Below are 19523 nucleotides of genomic sequence, written 5' to 3' on the forward strand. Positions count from 1 at the left end.
TCAAATAATCAACAAGCATTTATTAAGTGCTTACTATGTGCCCTGCACTATGTTGGCTGCTGGGGACAAAAACACAAGAGTGAACCAGTCCTGGCCTGAAGGAATTTTCATTTTACTAGGATATGGAAAAGGAGGGAGAGGAAGACAATATGTATGTGTGTATATACACATGTAATGTATATATACATATATATATATATTAAAAATACATACAATGTGATTGTAGTGGAGGGGAAGGGGTACTAGCATCTGGGTAGATGAAGAGAGATCTCAAGTAGAAGGTGGTTTATGAGCTAAGTCTCAAAGAAAACTAGAGATTCTAAGAGACAGAGGGGAGCTGAGAGTATATTCTGGGCTTGGGGAATCTTCACTGAAAGGTGTGGAGATGGGAAATGGACTATCACTATGTGGTCCAGATTGATTGGAACCTGGAGTAATGTATAATAAGGTTGGATAGGTAGATTGTGAAGGATTTTAAGAGCTAGAGGAGTATATGATAGCTCTTAGAGGTAATAGGGAACCAGTGGAATTTATCAAACAGGAGAGTAAAATGGTCAGACCAGCACTTAATCACTTTGTCAGCCAGTTGGTAGTTGGACTGGAGTGGATGAAGCTTGAGGCAAATTAGAAGGCTGTTTTGATAGTTCAGGAAAGCAGTAATGAAGGCTGAAAGTAGGATAGGAAGTATATGGAGTGTATAAGTAGAGAGAGAGGGACTGATGTGAGACATGTTATAGAGGTAGAAACTGTAAGATTTGCCAAGATATTTTTTATATGGAGTGATTGAAAGTGAGGAAACGCAGATGATATCAAGGTAATGAGCCTAGAATTTTGGAAGGATGGGGGGGTGCTCTTGATAGTAATAGAGAAGTTGGAAAGAGGGGAGGGTTTTAAAGTAAAGAGGAGTTCTGTTTTCAACATGTTGAGCTTGAAATGCCTATGAGATATCTACTTCAACGTATCTAATTAGGTAGCTAAGGTGATAAAGGAGTGGAGTCAGGAGAGACTATAGCTAGATAGGAATGAGGATTGAATTAAGGAAATGAAGGTACCTTTTGTTGATATCAGAATTTTTCATAGGAGAAAATATGGGTGATGGATTTTCTGAGGTTTTGGCCTATTCCAAGCCCAACTAGCCAAGCTTCGCTATTAGTGAGAATGTTAGGGCCATGGGGAAGCTGCCCCAGAAGTACTGGCTTTCTGTGGACTAGGCTGTGCTATGGAGAGGGGTAATGTGGCAGGGCAAGGAGAAGGGGAGACATATTTTCTGGTTCTGTTTTTGAAAGACTTTATAAGAGAATAGAATGGAATCCATTAGTGACTTTCTCAAACTCTGAAAAAACCCCTGTGTTCTAGGATAATTGTTCCTGCTTTAGCCAGGTACAATCACTGTAATTGTATAGGTGGATATTTTAAAAAGATAATGTTGGTTTTGTATACCAGAAGAGGTTATTACACTTCTGTCACTTTATAAAAGCATATATACAGCTTCATCCTGGGTACACTTTTTTTTTTAATGCCATATATTATTTCTTCACCATAGGGAGCTCCCATTGCAGAACTTTCTCTGCCAATACAATCCAGCACCTGCTATGTAACTTGTAGTTCAGAGGATTGGCCCAAGCAATGAGAGGTTAAATGACTTTCAAGGAAACACCAGCCTTTCTGTGTCAGAGCAAGACTTGAGTCCAGGTCTTTCTAACTCCAAGGCCAGTGCACTGTCCACTCTAGTGAAGGTTCTTAATTTTTTTGTCATGGACCCCTTTGGCAATATGACCAATCCTTCTCAGAATAGTATTTTAAGTGCATAAAATAAAATACATAGCATTGCAAAAGAATCCACTTATATTGAAATATAGTTATCAATATTATAAATAGAAGTTCACAGATCCCAGGTTAGGAACCACTGCACTATACCACATTGCCTGTCCACTTACATATCCTATATAGTAAATATTCCTGACAAGCAAGAGTGGGTTTTTCATGTTTTCCATGTGAGGTAAAGCCATTGCCTTTTAGCTATATTTGTGAAACTGCTTTATTCTGAATATAGCTCATGCCTATTTAGATAAATAATTAAAATACAAGTGGAATGCCTGTGCCCACATGTTCGTTTTTTACATGTGAAAGTGATTGTTTGAATGTAGGTTCTGTTCCAGGGTCCAAAACTGTGTTATTCTCAGACTAATAACCTCTGAATGGAGTTGTTTCTGGGATTGTCAGAACTAAGGTAGGATGACATCTAAACTATAGAGTGAATTCAACTAAGCCTTTTTAAAAAATAAGTTTATCTTTAAACAGGTCAGATTCATGTTGACAATAAGTTGAAGGATATTCAGTCCCAACTGGATAGAGGAGAAAGCATAAAAGGAGGACTACTTACACACCTCTTAATTAGCAAAGAGCTAACATTAGAAGAGATCTATGCCAACATGACTGAAATGCTCCTGGCTGGAGTTGACACAGTAAGTTTTCCAATTTTGTTTTGTTTTCTTAAGAGACAAAGCCAATTTTAACCTGATAAGCCTTCACAGCCCTATGGAACTCCAATTTTGAATTTTAAATTAATTATTGTATTTATTAAACTTTAAGCATGTTGCATAATTTAATGGTGACTGAATTTTTGCATTCATTTAACCAGCTTTTCGAACTGGTAAGGATCTCCAAAAGAAAACTATCCTTTTCTTACAAATTATAAAGTGAAGGTACACAAAGCGATTGTTAAAAATTTTGTATAGCATTTTGTAAGGCCCCTTTTTATTGGTTTCTAAGCTTTTGGCTTATGTAGTATAATGCTGGGAGTGTAGAGAAGATGAAGATGCTGAGAACTTAAGAGGGTATAATTTCAACATAAAAAAACCACTTTATTATATAATCACATTTTCTTCTCTCCTATGGAGAAGACTAAGGAATGAGCTCTGGTCATGATGAGTTGCTTAAAGCTATTTCAGCATTAGGAAAATGAGGTGTGTCATTTGCAGAAATTCCAGATATTTTGCAAGTAATATTCCATGCCTCTGTGGAAGTGTTCTTTTTGCAATAATACTAATTAAGAAAACATCATATAGAACAGGGTAATTTGGAAGCAATGTGACAGCCTCAGTCTTGGGCAGAAAATAGAAAAAGAATACTTTGGTTAATTGATTTTCATGAATCTGGCAGGAAAGATACGTTTTATTTACATAATGAAATAATCTCTTTTGTTATTATTGTATTTTGGTTTTATATGTGTATACATGTATATATTTATATAGATAATGTATATATCTATTATCTATATGAAATTTTAAATGGCTAGCATATGTTTGTTTTTGTTTCTTAAAATCTAAAAGACAAGGGGCAGCTAGGTGGCGAAGTGGATAGAGAGCCGGCCCTGGATTCAGGAGGACCTGAGTTCAAATCTGGCCTCAGACACATAACACTTACTAGCTGTGTGACCCTGGGCAAGTCACTTAAACCCCACTGCCTAGCCAAACAAACAAACAAAAAAAATCTAAAAGGTAAGAGGCAAAGCCTGCCATACTTGGGGTAGGAGATAGATAGAACAGGAAACTCTTGGATTGGGAATAAGTTGGGAAAAATTTCTGGCAGGAAACTATAGAAGTTCTTAGATACAGTAGGATATTGCTCAAGGCTCCTAAATAGAGAGAAACAGGTTTTCTGGAATGGAAATGGGGAAACAATGCTTCCGGTGTTATAAAACAAAGATCATTTTACTAAAGTCTGTTGTGTTGTACTGAAAGTAAGCCAAGGGAGCTAAAAGAAGTCCAGAATTTATTAAGCACCTACTGTGAATAAATTAACTATGTTAGGCTATAGGAAAGCAAAGACAAAATGAAAAAACTGTTTTTGCCTCGAAAGAGCTTACCTTCTATGAGAGGGTGCCGGAAGAAGAGGATTTCACTTTAATTACATATTTGTTTTTTAGGTCTATATGCTGTCATTTATTTAAAGATTTATTTTAGGTAATATTCAGTTTACAGAACATCTTAAACAGCTATTTTTCTAACACTGTAAAGGATCTTTTATCATGATTGCCAGTGACTACTGTCTCAGATGTACTTTCCTCCTGCCACCTAGTGGCAGCTACAAATATTACAGGGAGTAGAATGGAGAAGAGGGGGAAAACTGAGTCACCAAGCTAGCACCCCAATTTGGGTTTATCAGTTGACAAACTGACATCCCTCCAATTCACTTTCATATTGCCATTTTTATATTGAAATTTCTCATGTCTTTTTCATGGATGTTTATTGAGCTTTAAAAATTTCCTATGTTTGAGAGATCTGTGGGCTTATTTGTTTGTTTCTTTTTATTAAGATGCACACTCCCTGTGCTGATGCAGGTCTCAGCCTCTCAGTGACTTCCTTTGAGATGATAAATTGCTTCCCCTGGAGCCAATCTGATAATGAAGCTCAGAATTTAGCTATGCTAGGACTGAGCCCTTATTGTAAACGTCCTCTAAAAACCCTGAAGTACTTAAAACAGATCCTGTTTCACCGAAACAGTATGATCTGGGCTATAAAAGTCAAATTTTAGATGTTGGGAAAGCATTTTTATTGTGGAATATCGTCACTCATAAGAAAATGACACAGAATCATAGAAGTGATAAAAACCAATATTAGTATCAACTTTGAGGTCTGAAAGGGATCAGACAAATTAAATGCAAGTAGCTAGAAATATTGCACTGCGTTTGAGAATCATGCCACTATTCTTCCTCTCAAAGAATGACATTATGGCTATAAAGAAAGAAAATGGTATTCTTATATGTAATAGACAGTCAATAAATATTTGTTGATTTTATTTGATAAACATATTGGAACAAATGATTCAGCAAATAATACTTTGAAACCCATCTCCAGAGGACCAATATGGTTTTAATCCAAATTCGGAGGTCCAAGTCTAGACTAGGGTAGGTGAATGATCATTAAAGACAGGAGTGTTTCCTTTGACTGGCCATTCTGCATCTAGGAGATCTACAAGAAGCCAGATTCGTTCTTGAGAGGACTCAGATTCAGGGAAATTTGAGAATCCTTCAAGAAACAGGTAACTAAACTAATAAGATGCCAGGTTATCTGGCAAGAATTTCCCAGACTACTATCGTTCACTCTCTGTCTCCTTAAAAATACAAGTTTTGTGCAGTGTCAGACCAATGCCAAGAGTAGCCTTGTGGAGTAGTTCCATCCTGAATCTAGGGAGCAGTGTAAACATTCTGTATTTACTGAGATAAAAAAAATTATTCAGATATTTCTGCTGCTTTTTATTAAAAATAGCATTTGTAATGTGTAGTTGATTTTGTCTTTAAGACTATTTAGGTTGTGTTTTTTTCTGTGATAGATTTAGAATGAAGGATATTTGTTTTGGCAAAGTAGAGAGTATTGTGGGGAAGTAGAATATGATGTAGTCTAACTCCATTTGACTTAGATGCTTAGCATAGCTCAATTGCTTTATACCTACATATGTAGAAAATGGAATGCCTTATCTAGAAATTTCCTTTTTTTTGAAGCATTTAATTTTTAGTTGTTTTTGTAACCCCCTTTAATTGTGTATTCTTTTATGTTTTCTTTTTGTTTATTTTTTTATTAGACTTCTTTCACTTTGTCCTGGGCTGCATACCTATTAGCAAAACATCCTGAAGTTCAGCAATCAGTATATCACGAGATCATTAAGAACTTGGGAAAGAAACATGTTCCAACCGCAGAGGATATACCTAGAGTACCACTGATCAGAGCTCTGCTCAAGGAAACACTAAGGTAGAAAGCTTTCAAAAGTCATGTCAAGAAATATACCTTTAAAGCCTCGATTCCTTTTCCAAGGTGATTATAATGAACAGCTTAGCAAGCCAGTTTATTTAAATCTTGCATCCACTTTTAAGTGCTTAAACCTTTTTGTTTAAGCTTCTGGATTATTCGATAGAGAAATCATGGCAAAAAGTATGTTGCTTAAGATACATCAAGGGCAGTTTTTTCATGCCTGACTTGTTACCTTAATTTGCGTAATATTCGAAGTAGCCATCTATTGTACAATATACCACTTAACTTCTGCAAAGAATGTGATTCTTCAGTCTACTAGCATTCATTAACCCATTTTTTTTATTCCAGATATTTTGGGGGCTATTTATTTGAGAGAGTTGTGGTTCTAAAGGTTGCAGTTAATTGGGATACAAATCATTTATCTTTGCAGTAGTTAAAACTATTCTGTATTTTATATCTCTCTAGGTTATTTCCAGTTTTACCAGGAAACGGTAGAATAACTCAAGAAGATTTGATTATTGGAGGATATCTAATTCCAAAAGGAGTGAGTTTGGCATGCAGTTAGGGGAGGTGGTTGGGATTGTAATCTTTTTTCTGTATTTACTTAGGTAAAACTTCATAATATCCCCTTTGGGGCAGATACTTTGTTGCAAAAAGGGAGCTGAATGAACTGTGAGATGAAATATATAATGATAATGTTTTGTCAAAAAAGAACCTTGTCATTGCTAAAGCCAAGAGTATAATTTTCCCCAGTGGTACACTGTAGGAAGTCCCAATATCTCTCAGAACATTGACTTTAAAAAAAAAGAAAAGAAAAGAAAAAAGAAAAATCCAAAAGTAGTTAAAGAGCTAAAAGCAGTGCTCAAAACATTCACCCCTCCTTTTTTACCTTCCCCTTCAACCTAGTCTTGGATTTTTGGTTGTTTCTAGTTTTGAATCTTTTTAAAACAATGGTAAATTTTTATTTAGTATCTGTTGTGTATAAGATATTGGGAAGGATGGGGAACTTGGGATACAAAAAAGATAAGGAATGGATCCATTCCTAATTAAAGAATTCATGAGCTTTGAAAGATACGTAAACATATGAAAAATTTTTATAAAACATGAGAGCTAGAACCTAGAAATCATCTAGTTCAGAAAGACATTGAGTCCCAGAAAAGTGAAATGAATTTCCTAGGCAGGGTGGGGAACCTTTGGCCTTCAGGCCACATCTGGCCCTTTGACTGAATTCAGACTTCACAGAACAAATCTTTGTTCAGTCAAAGGGCTGCACTTGAGGACCTAGAGGGCCACATGTGGCCTCAAGGCCACAGGATCCCCACCTCTGTGACCTAGGGTCTCATAAGGAGACAGTAACCTAGCTAGGATCTGAACCTAGATCCTTAAAGTCCATATCCAACACTATTTCTATACTACGGTTGCTAAAAGAGTGGTCACTTCAGGTTCATCACTCAGGAAAAACTTACAAATAGATGAATAAATGCTTAGTGAAGTGAATAGATATGAAGTGAATCATAGTCTATACTTGAGTACTTTCAGTCTCAGTGAAGAACTACCTATTTAAATAGGCAGATGATAAATAGAACATTTATTAAGCACTTAGCACGTGATAGACATCGTGCTGAGAACTGAGGATACAAACAAACACAAGGAACAAAACAACCCCAGTCTGCAAGAAGTTTACATTCTGCCAGAGGAAGACAACAATGAAGGGGAGGTAGAAAGGGCTAAGGTATCAGTATGGGTGTCAGCACAGTGTAGAGGTGGCTGGGGAAGGATGGTGAGACTTGGTTCTGGGCGTGATGAGGCAAGAGCTCATGTGTCAGAGTTTGTCACCCCAAGGGTAGAGTTCGAGGTCCCGGTAAGAGGAATATGAGGATTATAGCTGCAGTGCAGGTTGCATGGTTGGCTAGAAAGGACAGATCTAATTATTATGAAACTCTTCCTTATTTTAATCCAAAACGTGTTTCCCCTTGATTTCCAGTCTTTGGTCCTACTTCTGTTCACTGGAGGCCCACACAGCATAAGTCTGGTTCTTCTTCCACATATCAACCCTTCAGATAGTCCTTCAAGCATACCACGTTTAACATGTGGAACATAGGTTCAAACAAACTGCTTCAGGGGTTGTGAGCAGTTCAGAGTATAGTTGGAATTATTACATCTCGTTTTGAACACTAGACTTCTTTTAATAGAGCCCAAGACAACATTTAGCCTTTTTGGCGCCCATGTAACACTTGACTCTACTGAGTAGAGTTTGCAGTCATGATCCGTGATATCACTCCACCTCAGAAATACCATCTTATTCTTGATATTTGTTATTCCCATAAATGTTCAACCTCTATGATTCAGAATTCTGAAATTCTTCTCTCAGAATTCTTATTTTTCCTTCTCTCCTTCTGCCTCACTTTTCCCAATTCTATTTTTCATCCTCATCATGATTTCTAGTCACTCCACCCCTCCTGCTTTTCCAGTCACCTATGTTTTGGTTTTCCTTTTCTTCCTTCACAATATGTAGTTAATCAGTTCAGCTTTAAACTGTGCATTCAAATCTCATTGTCCTGTCACCACTCCTCTCTTCCCAAATCCCAACACTGGGTTATTCCCACCATCTGCCTTTTCCTTATTGCTGAACATCTCAGTAGTAAGCCACATAATCATGCCAACTGGGCATGCTGCACATTTATGTTACTTAATCTGAATTGGGTCATCTCCACTACACAGCAGATATTCTTCTCTGAATGGCTTTTTTCACACTTCCCACAACTTCTGTTCCAGACCTCTTGGCTTTTCAAGTCATCTATTCTATTTCTTCCCTCTCATCAGAGAACTCATACTTTACCAAGAAAAAAATCGCCATCTGCTACAAGCCCCTTCTTCTCCCCAATTCTTTACCTTAAATTTCCTCTGCAGTCTCCCCAGTCTTCCTCCAGTCAGAAGAAAAGGTGGCCCTTTATCTATTATGAGGTCCACCCCTTTCCTTGTACTCCTGATACCATTCCCTCTCAAACCTCTGCAAAACAGAAATTATGCACCATAGATAAATTTCAACTGTATCCATGATTTAGGACACCTTGAATCCAAAAGAAGTACCATGGAGATCCTGGTTTCACACTGCAGAAGTCTGCTTAGACCAGGACAGATAGTTAGACCACATCTATGTGGCCAGACAATGGCTGGGCTGGAAAGAGAGCTCAGCACCACATCCCACTGCCTCCGTGTCTCAGAGCCTCAGAGAACCAAACTACAAAAATTAACCCCAGAGCACCAGCATTCTGCACTGCTGGTTTAAGGTTAGAGAACTGAGGAATGAAAGGAACGGGACAGGCCACTTGGGCAAGACACAGTGTATGTGGGGTTGTGTAGCACTCTACTAAGCCAGAGGGAAGCACTCAGCATCCAGCTAGGGCCAGTTCTGTTCACCCAAAAGTCCTAAGCTGCTGTATGGTGTATAGCCCTCTACGGGAGGAGGCTGGGACACTGAGCTGTTTCTCAAGGATACCACAATCAGAAGGGAGGGAGTCAGAAAGTAAGTAATAGGGGAAAATAAGAAGGGGGCAGAAATTGAACTTACCAAAAGATCTCAGGAGAAGAAAACTTAAATACCTTGAACATAAATGGATAAATCAATGGGGAAAACATTAACAGCAGAAAGAAATATGACTTTCAGATGTAGTAAATAAGTTCAGGCAGCTGTGAATAAATGCTGCAAAAGCAAAGGGAAATGATTCAGCATTTGAGATAATATGGAAAACCCTCTGGAATTTGAGAATATGGAACCACAACACACTGTTCCTGAGTGGTTAAAAAGAGAACTGAAAATTATAAGAGGAGAATTTATAGTCAGCACAGTAAAAATAATGAGCAGAATAGAAAAGCTAGAATCCACAATGGCAAGCCTCACCAAAGAAACAAAATAGAGAACAAAATATTGGAAATGCAAATACACAGAAGTGAAGGATTACCTAGAAGAAAAAAAAGCAAAAAACAATAACATTAAAACAAAATATGTTCACTATGCAAGCAAAACATACTGATTTTAAAGACAGGATGCATAGAACAACCCAAGGATCATAGATCTCCCAGAATATGACAGAACAAAAAACCTTAACACCAAAATGCATGAAATAATATACGAGAACTTCTGAACATAGAGAATGAAAAACTAATTGAAAGAATTCATAAGTTGCCATCAGAAAAAACCCAAGGATGCACACTCCAAAACACATAGTGGTTAAGTTAAACAATTTGCTTCAGTTCTGCAAGCAATCTGGAGAAGGACCTTCAAAGGAAAGGAAACTTGAATAACATAAAATTATTCTGCAGCCACTAGAAAACAGAAAACACAGAAGGGAAAGAAAAGTGTTCTGAAGAGCAGTGGCACTCAGGATACAGCCCAGGGTAACTGACCTTGCAAATCTGATCTTAACCATAAATGAACAAAGATGGCTGTTCAAAAATAAAGTGGCATTAGAAACATTCTTAGAGTTTTTGAATGCTTTCTTTTTTCTCCATTAAAAAAAAACTTTATTGATGTCTTTTTTTTACATTGCTCTTATTTCTTTTAGTATCCTTATGCTCCCCCTCCAAAAAGAGCCATCTCATATATTATATAGCATTTTAAGACCAAAAAAGGAAAAAGAGAAGTAAATCAGCATAACTGATCAGTACATCAAAACAAAGTCTGAAAATATGTGTAATGTATAACACTTGTGGATCTCCTACCACTGCAATGTGATGGGGTGGGACTGTCTTCTCATATCTCTTCTTTGAGCCATGCTTGTTCTTTTATAATGCTAAAACACTGACTTTTTTTTGGTGGTGGTTCTGTTCATTAACATTGTTTTAGTCATTGTATATATTATTTTTTGGCCGTACTTCACTCTGCATCACTTCATGTAGATCTTTCCATGTAACTCTGAATTTATCACATTCATCATTTCTTACAGCTCAGTAGTATTCCATTACATTCATGTTCCACAGTTTGTTTACTTACTCCCCAGTGGATGGACATCTACTTGTTACCAGTTCCTTGCTATCGCAAGACATGTTGTCATAAATAGTTTGGTGTATATTGGAACTTTCTTCTTATCAGTGGCCTCCTTTGGAGTAAGCCTTGCAGTGGAATCTCTGGGTCAAAGGGTGTGAACATTTTAGTCACTTTATTTGCATGATTCCGAATTGTTTTCCAAAATGGTTGTACTGATTCAGAGTTCCACCTGGTTTTCCACGACCCCTCTAAAAGTGACTATTCTCATCTTTTGTTATCCTTGCCAATTTGCAGGATGTAAGGTCAAACATGGGGGTTGTTTAGATTTACATGTATTTTATTATTAGTAATTTGGAGTATTTTTTTATATGGTTGTTAATAGTCTGCAAGTCTTCTTTTGAGAACTGTTTGTTCATATCCTTTGGCCACTTATCTATTGGGGAATGACTTTTGGTCTTATACATATTCTACATGCTTTCTTGCTCTTTTTTCACTAGTCCTACTACCTAGATTACTCATCGTCACATAGATTCAACCCTAAGTTCTCATAGGCTGTTTCTGGGAGAACTGGTTATACCAAGCTGGAAAGCTCTGTAGTATGGGCCCAGTGAGAGACCTGGCATTTGTTATGGGAGGACTAGATTAGCTGAGTTAGGAGAGTCTCACTACTGGATTAGACAGAAGGTGATGAATAATTTTCAGTCACTCATGAAACCACCTACCAAGACGTAATGGAGCTACAACTTGAATGGATAAGGGAAAAATCTACATTGATGGATTTACAAAGAAATGTTTCATTGATGTCTCCTATCTTCATATCAGTTATTTGTGGGAAAGGTATACACAGGGAAGAGATTCTCCCTTCAGATTGATTCCTCCTTTGTGACAAAATGAAACAAGCAAAAACATGTGTTGCAATGACTGAATCCAATTGTATATAATACTCTGCCTGAGTAGCCCCCCACTTTTCTGCCATGAGGATCAAGGCAGGCTTCATAATCAGTTCTCCAGCATCTTCACTGATTTGTCGGTTATCACAAGTCTCTCTTACTTTGAAGTACCTTTTTATTTACATTTTGGTACTGTTGCATATATTGTTCTTTTGGTTCTGCTTATTTCAGCCTACATCAGTTCGTACAAATGAAGGCCTCACTTTACTTCAATGTCCTCAGCTGTGAAACAGGAATTATAATAGCGCTTACCTTTGTTGTGAGACTCAAGTGAGATCATTTTTGTAGTGCTTAACATAATGCTTGGAATGTGGCAGGTGCTTTGTGTTTGTTTCCTTCCATTTCTCTTTTAACCTTGTTTCTTTCTTTATTTCCAACCTGAATAACATTCTTCATGGTATAAAAAATGGAAATAAAAAAGAAATTAATTCTGCTTTCTCTGTCATCCGTTAACATCCATCCATCCATCCATCCATCCATCTGTCCATCCGTCCACTTGTCCACCCGTCCACCTCTAGCAGTGCTCCTAGTCATTATTTCTTCCTTTTTTCTATTTTCAACATAACTTTAAAAGCCACAGTTCTTTGTTTCTAGTATTTTTTTGCAAGTTTTAACTCACTTGGGGATTTTTTGTCTTCCTAATATAATTTTAGAGGCCTTTTATATTCTTACTTGGTTACAGTTATTTTGAATGGAATTTCTCTTTCTAGTTCTTCTTATCGGATTTTGTTAGTAACATACAGGACGTTGATGATTTATATGGTTTTATTTTTTATACTGCAACTTTGCTGAGTTTATTGCTTTACTTTTTTGGGGATAACTCTTCAAGGTCTTCCTCAATTTATGCTTTCCCATATTTTTGGTGATGTTTTTATGCCCCATTATATGCACCAAGTATCATAGCACCTAAATACTTACAGGAAAAGTGAATTGGAGAAATAGATAGTAAAACTATACTAGTAGGGAGTACCCTCTTGGAGCTACCTAACCAAAAAATAAACAAGAAAAAAAATAAGGATATGATTAGAACTTTAGAAAAATTAGAGGCCTCTGGCAGTTACTAAATGGGAATAGAAAAGGATTTACCTACTGCTAGATCTGTGTACAGCACATTTTGTGGCTGATAGGTACAACGTGATAAATTTATTTCCCCTTGAAATATTAATTGAATGTTGCCCTCTGCTTCATTATCTCATGTAGGCTGATACAGAATTACCAGCTGTTTGTACACAGCACTTTTATAAAAATTGACCACGTAATGGGGCATAAAAACATCACCAAAAATATGGGAAAGTAGAAATAGTAAATACATTATTTAGTAGTTTCAGTGCCCTTGAAGTAAAAATTGAAAAGTAATTGGAGATAGTATAACATAATTCCAATGAATTGGCCAGTGAAAAAGCAAATTATAGAAAAAATGGAAAATTTTATCAAGAAAATTTATTTATAGATGCAGAAAAAGGCTTTCGACAAAATCCAATACCTGTTTCTGTTTAAAACTCTAGAAAGTATAAAAACAAAAAGGCTTTTCGATGAAATAGTCAGTAGTATTTATCTAAAAAGAAGAGTGAACATTATATATAATAGAGAGAAGTTACAGGCCTTTGCAAAAAAGGTCAGAGGTAAAGCAAGGATGCCCATTATCACCACTATTATTTAAGGTGGTCCTAGGAATGCAAACCATAGTAATAAGATGAAAAAGAAATTGGGAGAATAAACATAGAGAAGAAACAAAATTATTTATTTTTACAAATGATATGATGATTTATTGAGAAAACCTTAAAGAGTTATCCAAAAAAATAATTGAAGCAATAAATTCAGCAAAGTTGCAGGATAAAAAAATAAATCCACATAAATCATCAACATTCTGTATATTACCAACAAAACCCAATAAGAAGGGCTAGAAAGAGAAATTCCATTCAAAATAACTGTGGCAGCTATAAAATATTTGAGTGTATCTATCTAGATATGTCAGAAATTATAGGAATCTAAGTATAGGTCCTCTTGGGCAAAGTTGACAGAAATGGAAAATGACAGATGATGGAGAGGCTATCAGGAAATAGGCACATTGATATATCGGTGTAAATTGGTTCAGCCATTCTGGAAAGCACTTTGGAATTCTGCCTCAAAAGTTACTAACTGGTGTTTGTCAGTTGACCTAGCTATACTACTATTAGATTTATACCCCAAAAAGATTAAAGGGTAAAAGCTTGTGTACAAAACTATAACAGTTTGTTTTTATAGCAGCCAAAAATTGAAAACTAAGGGAATGCTTACCTATTGGGGAATAACTAAACAAATTATAGTATGTGATGGGATTATATTATAGTATATTATGGAATTATTATAGTATATTATAGTATAGTATATAATGGAATACTACTGTACCATAAATATGATGAAATGGTACCATTTTGAAGAAAACTGGAAAGACCTCTATGAACTGATGCAGAGTGAACAGAATAAGGAGAATAATTTATACAATAACTGTTATCCTAGAATAACAACTCTGTAAGACTTTAGAACTCTGGTCAGTGCAATGATAAACCATGAGTTCAGAGTACTAAAGATGAAACATGCCATCCTCCTGCTACCAGAAAGGTGATAAACTTAAAGCACAGAATGACACATACATTTTTGAGTATGAACAGTGTAGGAATTCTAGGAGGTTTTTCCTTTTCTTATTTTTCACATTGTTCAATTTGGGGGAGACAGTAGGAGGAAGAGATAATAGATGCTTTAAAAAAATTTTTAAAGGACACTGGCATGGCCTTCTTGAGGATTATGATATGATTTCAGTGGTTGCTTCTGGGTAAGACATCTTTGTAATGACTGTTTAGCATGTTTTCACTTACTCTGCTTTCACATGCAACAGTTCTTTTCTATTGTAAATGGTTTCCTTAGACTCAACTGGCTCTATGTCATTATGCTACATCTTATGAAGAAGAAAATTTTCCAGTGGCAAAGGAATTCAAACCCGAGCGCTGGCTGAGGAAAGGAAATATGGACAGAGTAGACAACTTTGGTTCTATTCCCTTTGGTTATGGCCTCCGCAGCTGTATAGGAAGGAGAATTGCAGAGCTAGAAATTCACCTTGTAATGATACAGGTAAGAGATTCATAGTCCAAGACTTTGTAATTTCATCCCTTTCACTCCGCTGAATTGAATTATGTGAAAAAAGCATTTTTAGGTTAAAAAGAAAAATTTTTTTTGAAAATTTGAATAGTACTGTTTTAAATCAGGAATTCTTAATCTTTTTGTGTGTGTCATGGACCCCTTTGGTAGTCTGATAAAGCTTGCAAACCACTTCTCAGAATAATGCAATATTTTAAGATACATAAAATAAAATATATAGGACTACAAATGAAACCAGTTATGTTGAAATGTAGTCATCAAAATATTTGAAACACATGTTCACAGATTCCAGGCTAAAAAACCCACCAAAACCATCTTGTACTAAAAAATAAACCCCTTTGTTGTCATCTAGTGTAATATAAAAGAAAATTTTATTTTATCTTTTCATTCTGAAGCTCTCTTTGTTGAAATATCTGTTGCTGGGTATAGGTGTGTAACAACAACAGGCCTTGAATTTGGATGTCACATACGTTGTCTTCCATTTGAGTATGCAAGAATTTTAAATTAACAATAGTATTTTTTGTTCTTTGGGCAAGGAAACATTGGTCATGTTTGTAAGTTCATCTCTCAAATGGAGAACACAATATACGTTCTCTAAAGTAAGCATATATTAACAGGAAGTTTCCATTTCTTATTTCCAATTTGAAGTGTGGGGGGGTGTTAGATACTGATCTAAAACTCAGAGTGGAGGAGACAAAGCTAGAGCTTTCGTAATGAATCCTAAAATTTAAGCCTTTACAAATTTTTGCTTTTTAGTTGTAACCTGAACTATCCTTGGTCATAAGATCATAGGAACAGAGATTTAGAGTTGGAAAAAACCTTAGAAGTATTTAGACACCTCCCTCCCTCTGCATTTTATATGAGGAAACTGAGGCCCAGAGAGGTCAAGTCAGTTGCCCAAGGCCACACAGGTAAGGAAGGAGAGCCAAGCTTCAAAATCAGGTCCTCCAGGTCCTTTTTGCTTCACCACAACTGCTTTTTAGGGCCAATGTTAGCACAGGGCCTGGCAGAGTAGGCACTTAATAAATGTTTGACTTACTGACTATTCAGTGGATCTGTTAACGCTACTGTTCAGGAATGAATGCTCTATTTTCAAATGAGTAGACCCTCCCTGATCTAATATTTCTCCTGGAGATAAACTTAATTTTCTTCAAAATTATCATCATTACTTTGGCTCCCTGGAATTGACAACAATGGTATCAGTATTAATCCAATAGGAAACTGTGCATTTTTTTACTTTAGAGGGTTAGAATGCTCATTATCTCTCTTTCTCTTTTTAGTTGCTTCAACATTTTGAGATCAAATCTTCTCCTCTAACTAAAACAGTTCACGCAAAAACCCACGGGCTTCTGACACCTGGAGAGTCCATCAATGTGCGATTTGTTACCCGAAAATGAGACTTGCTGTTTTTAGGATGGCTTTAGCAGATCCAGCATGGAAACTGGCTTATGTCTCCCTGATGTAGGCCAAAGGCTCTTTTGTGCCGCTGATCACCTGTGGAGAATAAGTAAAAGGATCATTTCCAGAGATTGCTTGATTATAGAAAGACCTACAACTTTCTATTCTTTGCACAAAAGAGAACTACAAATCTTTATATGGTGTGATGTAAAAGAAAATTTATATTTTACCTTTTCAAAGAAGCTCTTTTTTCTTTGTTGAAACATCTGTTGCTGGCAATAGGTGTTTAAGAACCAGTGGCATTGAATGTGGATGTCACCTATATTGTCTTCCTTTTTAGTATGCAAGAGTATTTAATTAACAGTAATATTTGGTCAAAGAAATGTTGGTTATACTTGTATTTGCACATTCATTTCTCAAATGGAAAATACAGAGTATGTAAACTAACACTGACCAAGAACTATATATTAGCAGGAAATTTCCGTTTCTTTTTTTTTCCAATTTGAAGTGGAGGTGTTGGGTGCTAATTTGTAACAATATAAGTTGGAGAACAAAAAGTCAAATATTATCATTATATCTTCAAGTTCCGGTTTTGATATCTCTAAATAAATTTGTAAAGCTGAAAAAAACTAGAATCTTATTTTTCTCAATTCACAGTTTTTATTGAACTTAGACATAAATCCTTGTTAAAAAAAAAGAAAAAATTATCTGGGCAAACACTAGAGATATATTGTTTTAAGAAATATATAAACAACATGAAATTTTTTATTGAGTTTTAACTGCTGGCCTGGATAGTCATGAAAACTAAAAATGAATGTCAACCTGTGAAATTGCTTTAAGTTGAGGAAAATGTCAACAAAATGTAAACACAGTGAAACATTGTATTAGCTCTTGAATCTCTAGAACCTTTTCTGTTTGCATTATGAGCAGATCAACTAATGAAATAAAAATTTAGAATTTAGAGCTAGAAATACCCTTAAAGAATAGTTAGTCCAGTGGCAGCTAGGTGGCGCAGTAGATAGAACACCGGCCCTGGATTCAGGAGGACCAGAGTTCAAATCCAGCCTCAGACACATAATACTTACTAGCTGTGTGACCCTGGGCGAGTCACTTAACCCCGCTGCCTAGCCAAAAAAAAAAAGATAGTAAAAAAAAAGAATAGTTTGTCCAAATCTCTAATTTTATTGCTAAGGAAATTGAGGGCCAAGAGCAGTTAAATACCAAGTCATTTTATTTATTGTTTTTAAGCTCGGCTATGGGGTTAAGTGACTTGCCCAGAGTCACACAGCTAGTAAGTGTTATATGTCTGAGGGCAGATTTGAACTCAGGTCCTCCTGACTCCAGGCCTGGTGCTCTATCCACTGTGCCACCTAGCTGCCCCTACCAAGTCATTTTAAACATAAAGACCAGAAGCTCCTCATTAGAGCTGAAACAAAGCATCACCTGTGTGCCTGAGATAGAGACTGCAAATTGTGTCCCTTGCGTGTTAACTGTCTCCCAGAAACTCTGAGCCTGCCCACTGACACCTGCCTAATACTGCATGGTGTTGGAGCTGAGAGAACCTTGGAGACCAGGTAGTCATCTCCCTGTATTCAGATGAAGAGGCTGAGATCCAGAAAAGGAAAATGCCTTGCCCAGACAGAGCTCAATAGCTCAAGAGCCTGGACTAGAGCCAAATCTCCCAACTCAGTCCAGTGCTGTTACTTGCTACAGAGAGTAGGAATTTCTTGCCATTTGCAAAGTTTGCATTTTAATTCAGCAACAATTCACAAGCTGGAGCAGGAAACAATGATAGGCTTTGGAGGAAATGCAGTTTAAATAATATGGTGCCAGCCCTCAAGAAGCTTATGATTTACAAGGAGAAGACAAAAATCTAGACAACAGTAATACTCAGTATTATATGGAAAGTATATTAGAGAGTTGTAAAGCTAAGTGCTATCTGATTTCCTAAGAGAATCTTAGTTATCAGCTCTAGGGGAAATCAGCACGTTTCCTGGAAAAAATGATACTGGAGCTGGGTTTTAAAAGATGAATAGGAACACAAAAGGTGATGTTAAAAATGTCCATCAGCCCATCTCCCCTCCTCAGAGCTTGTTCAGTAGTTGTCTACTCTGTGCACATCTCTCCCTGACTTTCCTGCCGATTATCGTTGTTCATGCCTATGTATCATGCCCCTTCAGTAGAAAGACTTGGATATTTATGAATGAGAAACTTGTGGTTATCTCATCTTCTGTCAAGCTCTACCTGCCATGACAATCACAAAGAGGCTTCTTCTTCATACTAGGAAGACTGATTTTTACACTGGGTTCTTTGGGATATCATTAATTTCCAACTCCAGTGTATCTTTTTATGTTACTTTTACTCAAAAACTTCCTTCCAACTAACATACTGTGCATCTTTCTTCACCTTCTTCAAGTTAGACCTCAAATTGATTCATGAATAAAACCAGCATTAACATCCATTTCATACTGTTTTTGCATACACTGTTGAAACCTAAATCTGACAGCTACAAATTAGCTTTAGCATGAACTCTGTAAAAATGTGTATAAATATGAAACCATGTCCAATTAACTGATGAAGTGTTGGAATGTTTTTGAAGCAGTGGTTTATATATTAATGTTTATAAAGTTCACAAAAATATTCTATTAGAGAATGAAATTAAAACATTAAGAATAATGATCGAACTGGAAAGGGCTTCTTAATTCTTCATCATTATAGCATACGAGGAGTGGTCTGAATTTTGTAAAATGACCGTAGAGTCTTTTTATGATTCTGCAGTGTTACTCACAAACCAGCAAAATTGGTTACAAATGAACAATTGGAACCTCTGGAGCAGAAAAGCAAACTAGGGCCAGGATTTTGATTAGACAGGAGTAGAGCTAGTTAATCAGTTATTTCCAAATTTAGTCCAGAGATTTAAAGAAAGAGAAGACAGGTAATATAGGTTCAGACAGGTAAGCAGAGCCTAGAATTCAGAAGATTAGGCAATAATAATCAGGAACCCAGACAAACACTGGAAAAGAAGAAGACAGAATCTAAGTAAGCATCATGGAGGCAGTGATGAAACTCCTGCCCAGCTCTCCCCAACAACTACGTCAGCAAAATAATCTAGAAAAGGCACCAGACTGAGTTCTGATTGGGAATTTTTTAAAAAAAAGTCATTTTTTCAGTCTGTCGGTATAGGACATGGGCTAGAAAAGATAGACTCAGGTTAGTGGACACTGGGGACTGGGTCTAGCCAGGAAGGTGCTGTACTGGACATTCCAGCACAGGAACTGAATTGGAGCCTGGCACTGTGCACTA

General features: G+C 36.5%; 1 protein-coding gene across 2 annotated transcripts in view; it reads left to right on the top strand.

Annotated features, from left to right (window-relative positions):
- CYP27C1 (cytochrome P450 family 27 subfamily C member 1) overlaps positions 1-18904 on the top strand; it is a 43126-nt gene extending 24222 nt beyond the window's left edge. For both annotated transcript variants that reach the window (XM_020967198.2, XM_020967197.2), the window contains 5 exons: positions 2302-2465; positions 5584-5750; positions 6216-6294; positions 14592-14795; positions 16103-18904. In XM_020967198.2, coding sequence (XP_020822857.1) covers positions 2302-2465; positions 5584-5750; positions 6216-6294; positions 14592-14795; positions 16103-16219 — 731 coding nt within the window. In that variant the 3' untranslated portion in view covers positions 16220-18904. The remainder of the gene's footprint in view (positions 1-2301; positions 2466-5583; positions 5751-6215; positions 6295-14591; positions 14796-16102) is intronic.
- The last annotated feature ends 619 nt before the right edge of the window (positions 18905-19523 follow it).

This window comes from Phascolarctos cinereus, unplaced genomic scaffold, assembly GCF_003287225.1.
Source record: "Phascolarctos cinereus isolate Bilbo 61053 unplaced genomic scaffold, phaCin_HiC Scaffold_726;HRSCAF=1367, whole genome shotgun sequence".
Lineage (NCBI taxonomy): Eukaryota > Metazoa > Chordata > Mammalia > Diprotodontia > Phascolarctidae > Phascolarctos > Phascolarctos cinereus.